Source organism: Camellia sinensis, chromosome 14, assembly GCF_055761805.1.
Source record: "Camellia sinensis isolate YWXY chromosome 14, ASM5576180v1, whole genome shotgun sequence".
Taxonomy (NCBI): domain Eukaryota; kingdom Viridiplantae; phylum Streptophyta; class Magnoliopsida; order Ericales; family Theaceae; genus Camellia; species Camellia sinensis.
In genome coordinates this window covers 30,842,529-30,848,991 of record NC_138974.1, presented here as the reverse complement: position 1 = coordinate 30,848,991, position 6,463 = coordinate 30,842,529, and the positions used below count along the sequence as shown (strand labels likewise).

Genomic DNA, 6,463 nt, shown 5'->3' with positions numbered 1-6,463 from the left:
ACAAAGTTTAAGATTGTATTTAAATCTTGAATTCGTAGAGAATAAAAATGAAAGAGTTACTTTTATAAATTTAAAATTCAAACACAATATAAAGTATCAACTTACTAGTTGGTCGTATTTTTGTGCAATTGTGCTTATATTGACGGTTTTTTTTTTTTTTTTTTTGCATCGATTCATCGTGATTTATGACGTCCCATTGAAAAAAATTTAAAAATAAAATTAATAATTAATAATTAAAAGATTGTAGTTGGCGTGTAGAAAAGGTTACTTAATTTTCAGTAGCTTTCATCATTCAGTGCTTGTTTAATCTCAATATAAATACTATATGCTTGCATCACTTCATTACTAAAATATTTATTTTTTATAAAAAAAATTAATTTAATTTAATTATGATGGTACGGTTGAGTTTATCGTAACCATGCATGGCATAGTCAACTTGTATCCGAAACCCATCAAAATTTTATTAATTAATAATTATAGAGCATGGATAGTGACGTGTCCTTAAAACTAACTCCTATGAAAATGAAATACCCAAAAAAATAATTTTGTTGAACAATGTTTTTTACTGGGGTTCACCACTTACCAAAATGTCACGCCAACTATTTAATAACGAGCTCGGATAATGTTGAGGTAAATAAACTCGGTAAGTATTTAAGAATATATTTTTTTGATTATATAAACTAAATTTAAGTAGCTTTTAAAAGTAATGTTGAATAAGTTTTTAATATTTTTTTGCATTTGCAATCTAATCTAATAGAGAGATAAGAAATAGAGTTAGATAAACTTAATTGCACGTAAAAATGATAAAGAAAAGGAGATGAGAAATGAACTAGGCCTAGGAGCACCCAAGATCTAATTATAATATTGAGAGATATCCTAAGCAAAATCAATTAAGAAAAAGTAAATAAATTAAATTAAATTAAATGGATATGTGACTAAAAATTTATAGTACTTTCCAAAATCACTTCTTTAAACTATAGAAAAAAATATATATAATTCTATACTTTTTAAGTTATAATTTAAAAAAAAAAATTATAACCAAATACAAAAAATTCATAATTAAATATCTCAAAATAATATCATAACTAAAAAAAAATAGTTATCATTAAAGAAAAAAATAACATAATTAAGAATATATATGATATAGGATAATGTGAGTGTATACAATAGAATTCTCCCTTTTAAATATACAAATTAGTATTACTTTACCATCATCCATCCAATAAAAACGCCCACAACAACTTCACACCCACTTCCTTCTCCTGGAGCAGTTGGAGTTTCTCTCTCTTTTCTCCCTACACGCACAAGGAAGACTGAGAGAGCGACTGAGACGTAAATTAAAAGTTAATTTTTTAATTTAAAAAAAAAAAAAATATATATATATATATAAAATCAGTTTATTTGATTTTAATTTTTAAAAAATACCTCTTTAAAATTTTTATTTTTTTGTATTTTTTTGTTTTTAATATTTTAAATTTTTAGATATACTGGACATAAATACACTTAAAAAGTATAATAAAAAAATTCACTAAATATTATAAATATAAAAAAATACCAAAATTCAATGCGTTTTTCATATTTTTGTATATTTATTAATTTAATAAAATATTTTTTTATAAATATTTTATTGTTTAAATACATCTAAATAAAATATATCTAAAAAATAATAAATTATTTAAAATTTAAAAAATTGAAACTATAACTTAAAAAAGGGATAAATTATAAATACACCCCTGAGATTTGAATAAAATACAAATTGTCTCTTTTGGTTTTAAAAATTACATTCTACCTCATGAGATTTTTAATTTCATAATAAATTATTCATTTTATTAATAAATTATCAAGTCAATTAACAGTTTTTAATAATATTAAAAATATGTTTCAATTTATAATTTAGATAATTTTATTATTGTATAAGAGAACAATTATAAATTTTATTTTTTTAATTAATTTTCTTAAATAACAAAATGTAATAAAGAGTATTTATAATTTTTTAAAATATAAAGAATAATTTATACTTTAATCAAATTTTTGAAGTGCATTGGTAATTTATCTTAAAAAAATTATAAAATTGACTTTTTAACAATAGGCTGAAGAAGGAGGTGGGAGAGAGAGAGAGAGTAAAAAAAAGTAAAAACAGTCCTCACTGTCACAGCTCATTCATCCCCCTACGGCCTGCCAAGTGTTTCCAAACCCATTTCCTAGAAGACTCCTTCCTATTCCCCATCTCTCTCTCTCTCCCCTCCAATCCAAACTAATCCCTACTAAACTAATCTTCTTCTTTACACACAATATTCATGTCAAACCAGAGAAGAATCAGAGAAGCTTTCCCATCTTCACCTTCTCATTCATGCAATTAACAGATTTCCCATTCTCTGCAATGCTCACCATCCTCAACAAAAAGCTCAAGCGCCTCTGTTTTACTCTCCGGTGGCCGATTCGCCGCCGCTCCAAATCCAAACTCATCATCAAAAAGCTCGGAAAGTCCTCCCAATCTCATCCTCAAGACTCAATTACAAATGGGTCTGCGACAGTTCATCCAAACTGTCAATCAAATGGTGTCAAATCCAAAAAGCCGATACGTATAGCGACGTTTAATGCTGCCCTGTTTTCCATGGCACCTGCAGTTCCAAAGACTGAGAGTTCTCCGAGCTTTGACTATCGAAATGAAGATCAAAACAAGGCTAATCAATCAATTGATTTCAATTTGAGAACAAAATCGGCGAATGATCGCCCGAAAAGCATTCTAAAGCAATCTCCCCTGCATCCCAATTCCATGAATGATTCGGATAATCTTACCAAACAGCAAAAGTTTGCGAAATCTAAGTTGCGGGTTTCGATCAATTTGCCCGATAATGAGATATCGTTGAAGAGGAGTGGGCATTTGAGCTTTGTTGAGGATGAAAATGGAGCTTCTTCAAGCAATACCATTAGTAGAGCCATGAAAGGGAAAGAACCGTTGGGGTCTTCTTTTAGGTTGGCTTCAAACATTGCTAGTAATGGTGTAGATGGGCAGAGCTTTAGGAGTAGTAGGACAATTGTTGAAGTGTTGAGAGAACTTGATGCTGATATATTGGGATTGCAAGATGTGAAAGCAGAGGAAGAGAAAGCCATGAAGCCTTTGTCTGATTTGGCTGATGCTTTGGGGATGAATTACGTGTTTGCTGACAGTTGGGCTCCTGAATACGGCAATGCTATATTGTCCAAATGGCCAATTAAAAGGTGGAATGTTCAGAAGATTTTCGATGACTCCGATTTCAGGTTCTTGCTTTTTTTTTCTTCCCCTCAATCCTATGTTTCTCTCTGTTTTGCAAATTGTTTTTCTCAATCGCGATTGTCTTCAAATCTCTCTGTTGCAATGCACTCCCAGTTATAGTATCATGTCTCGAAATTTTCGTAGCTCGAGATTTCTATCAGTGGAGATTTTTTAGATATTTAGGTGCAAACAATCCGATAAGTAAAGTTATAATCACTGACTTTTTAAGTGGGAATTTGTTTATTTCATTAATTGGAATTTCTCTGTAATTTTGTATTGTATTAATTGCCCTCTATTCCTTTGACCAAATCAAGTTGATATTACAGAGTAAATTTTATCATTCTTGGCAATTTATGAGCCTATTGCTATGCCAATTTGGAGCAATTGAGCACTGAACTCTGTTTCTTTCTGCAACCCAAATCTCAGTTTTCCAAAATTTCTGATTTTGATCTTCTCTGGCTAATGATTTTCTTTTGTGTATGTTAATGAGGCCAAAGTCAAACAATTGCATAGTCTTGAATTCCTCACATGTTGTCTGGGATCGCTTGGGCATATCTCTCAGTCAACACAGTTCCCATCTTCTGCGGGAAAATAAATTACTTTTTGAGTTGAAGTTACAGGCTTGACATGTATTAATGTTTTATCTTTCCAAGAAAAACTAGTTTAATTTTTGAAGTAGGTGGTTCTATCATCAATAATTGCCTCTTCCAGAAAGATGTTTAGATCATTTACTATTACTTTAATCAATCCTTCTGTGTTCTTTCTTTCTTTTTTTTCTCTCCCCTCTCTCCTTTGAGAAATCCAAGAAAGAAAAATGATCAATTTGAGCTCGAATTCTGGAATTCAAGAACAAATCAAATACAAAAATACAAACCATTTATATTGCTAAAAAAATCCTTTGGGAACTAGCTTTCGTGCTGTTATTTTATTTCCTTCATGATTCGGCATTGGATGCAGGAATGTTCTGAAGGCCACGATAGATGTTCCCGGGGTAGGAGAAGTGAATTTTCATAGCACCCACTTGGATCACCTAGACGAGAACTGGCGAATGAAGCAGATAAATGCAATAATCCAATCAAATGACGGCCCACATATTTTAGCTGGAGGCCTCAATTCTCTTGACGAAACAGATTACTCGCCAGAAAGATGGACAGACATTGTAAAGGTAGATAATATAATACATTTCCACGTACACATTATGAAATTAGTCGTCAAATATAATCAATCATTAACTCTACTATGAAATTGATATATGGGGTTTCAGTATTATGAAGAAATGGGAAAGCCAACACCAAAACTCGATGTGATCAGATTTTTGAAGAGCAAACAATATGCAGATGCTAAGGACTTTGCTGGGGAATGTGAATCAGTGGTCATGATTGCCAAAGGCCAAAGTATGAAACCTTAAATTTTTTTTGTTTATTTGATGAATCAAAGTAGATTTTGTTTACAGTTTCTTGAACTGTTATATATATTAATGCAGGTGTGCAAGGGACATGTAAGTATGGAACTCGGGTAGATTATATATTGGCATCGTCAGACTCGCCATACAAGTTCGTTCCTGGATCATACTCGGTTTTTTCATCGAAAGGGACTTCAGATCATCACATAGTGAAAGTTGACATGTTAAAAATGGAAAGCGGTGCTGAACAATGTGTCCATAGGAAGCGACGGCAACAAAAGCAGAAAATTGTAAAAATAACTAACTCTTCTTCATCGGAGGGCATTTGGAAACACACAGAGATAGATAGGTAGATTGGGCCACGAATACTGTGTCCCCAAAATCTCTGTCCCTTTGTTCTATTTCAATTGCACAATGTGATAAATTTTTTGAAAGATATGATTGTGCAGTTGAGAATGCAAAGAGATGAGACTTTGCAAATAGATGATCTCGTGTCAGTTTGCTTGACTTTTCTTTTCTGTCTTTTTTTCTTTTTTTGGTTCGTTCTTTATCTTTGTATTGTCACTTCTTTTGGATAAAATGAAAGAAATAGATGAACTTTGCTGTGGTGAGATTTTTTTTTAAAAGATAGGAGCAGTGGTGACTCAAAATTTTGTTGTGGATGATTCAAAATTTTGATTGAAATTTGATTTTATGCTGTGGGGATATATTTTTTGAGTCCCAACACGTGACCAAGGTGACGCCGACGTGTCAGCTGAGGTGCCACGTGCCCAGGTTATGACGCCGAGGTTATCTCGGTTAGGCCGAGGTTATCTCCGAAGATATCGGAATTCGAGATAAGCGGATAAGGTACAAGGAGTCCTAGAATGAGGAAGGACTTTAGCATGGATAAGGATAACACTCTTAGGGAGTTTATTTTTATCTGTTAGAGAGTCCAGGATAAGCATTAAGCAGAAGTCCATTGAAGCTAGGCTTCTATGGGGGGCTAGGATTGAGGTAACTATAAAAGAAAGGCACCCCTAATGGGTCTAAGTTACGCAATTTATGTTCTAAACAGTGAGTTTAGCACTATTAATTATTTTTTAGAGATATACTGACTTGATCGTTGGAGTGCCCCCAGGTGGACGAACCACCGCCGGAATCTTCTCTTTTTGTTGCAGGTCAGCCAGGTGTCATCTATTCTGCCAGTTCTCTCCAACTGATTATTGAGTTGGCAGTGTGATCGAAAAATCACTCCCACAATTTGGCACCGTCTGTGGGAAAGAAAGAAGAATAGATGGCCAGTGACGGACAGAAGGAAAAGATTGGGGACAAAATCCCTATTGGGAACGATAAACACGTTGACTTGAACCTGGAGGAAGACGGTTGCAATGAGGAGACTCAGAACCAGAATCACAGCAAGAAAGACGTCGGCCAGGACGATGGCGTACCAAAGAAACCAGAACAAAGTAGGTATTATAACGACGACGACCTCCAAGTGTGGAAAGATAAATGCCTTCGAAGGGACGAAGAAGTAAAAGAGATGGCGAACAAATTGGCAGACCTGCAATCGGTCGTCAATTTTATGATGCAAAACAATGTCGTGCAGCCACCATTCCCGCTACAGGGCACGCCAATTCCAGCAGCCAATGCACAGAAGGGAGGGCAGAAACCAATCCCAGAAATCCCCCAGCACACCGGGAGTGAAAAACACTCTCACCGACCTTCAAGGGAGGTCGGACGGAGAGAGTTGATGAGAGAAGAGTCGCGGAGGACGCATCGCGCCAAGGAGGCAGACCCCAAAGAACATCGGCATGTTTAGGGGC

The 6,463-nt window shown here is 33.9% G+C and overlaps 1 protein-coding gene across 1 annotated transcript; it reads left to right on the top strand.

Moving 5' to 3' along the window:
* The first annotated feature begins 2,103 nt into the window (after positions 1–2,103).
* On the top strand, positions 2,104–5,284 carry LOC114270141 (uncharacterized). Its single transcript, XM_028211546.2, has 4 exons — positions 2,104–3,261; positions 4,214–4,421; positions 4,521–4,650; positions 4,740–5,284. Exons 1-4 carry the CDS (start codon positions 2,351–2,353, stop codon positions 5,009–5,011), a joined length of 1,521 nt encoding a protein of 506 aa, XP_028067347.2. The 5' UTR covers positions 2,104–2,350; the 3' UTR covers positions 5,012–5,284.
* The last annotated feature ends 1,179 nt before the right edge of the window (positions 5,285–6,463 follow it).

Coding starts and splice junctions, on each gene's coding strand:
- LOC114270141 (XM_028211546.2), top strand. CDS start 2,351: ATGCAATTAACAGATTTCCCATTCTCTGCAATGCTCACCATCCTCAAC. Junction 3,262..4,213: donor TTCGATGACTCCGATTTCAG/GTTCTTGCTTTT, acceptor CATTGGATGCAG/GAATGTTCTGAAGGCCACGA. Junction 4,422..4,520: donor GATGGACAGACATTGTAAAG/GTAGATAATATA, acceptor ATGGGGTTTCAG/TATTATGAAGAAATGGGAAA.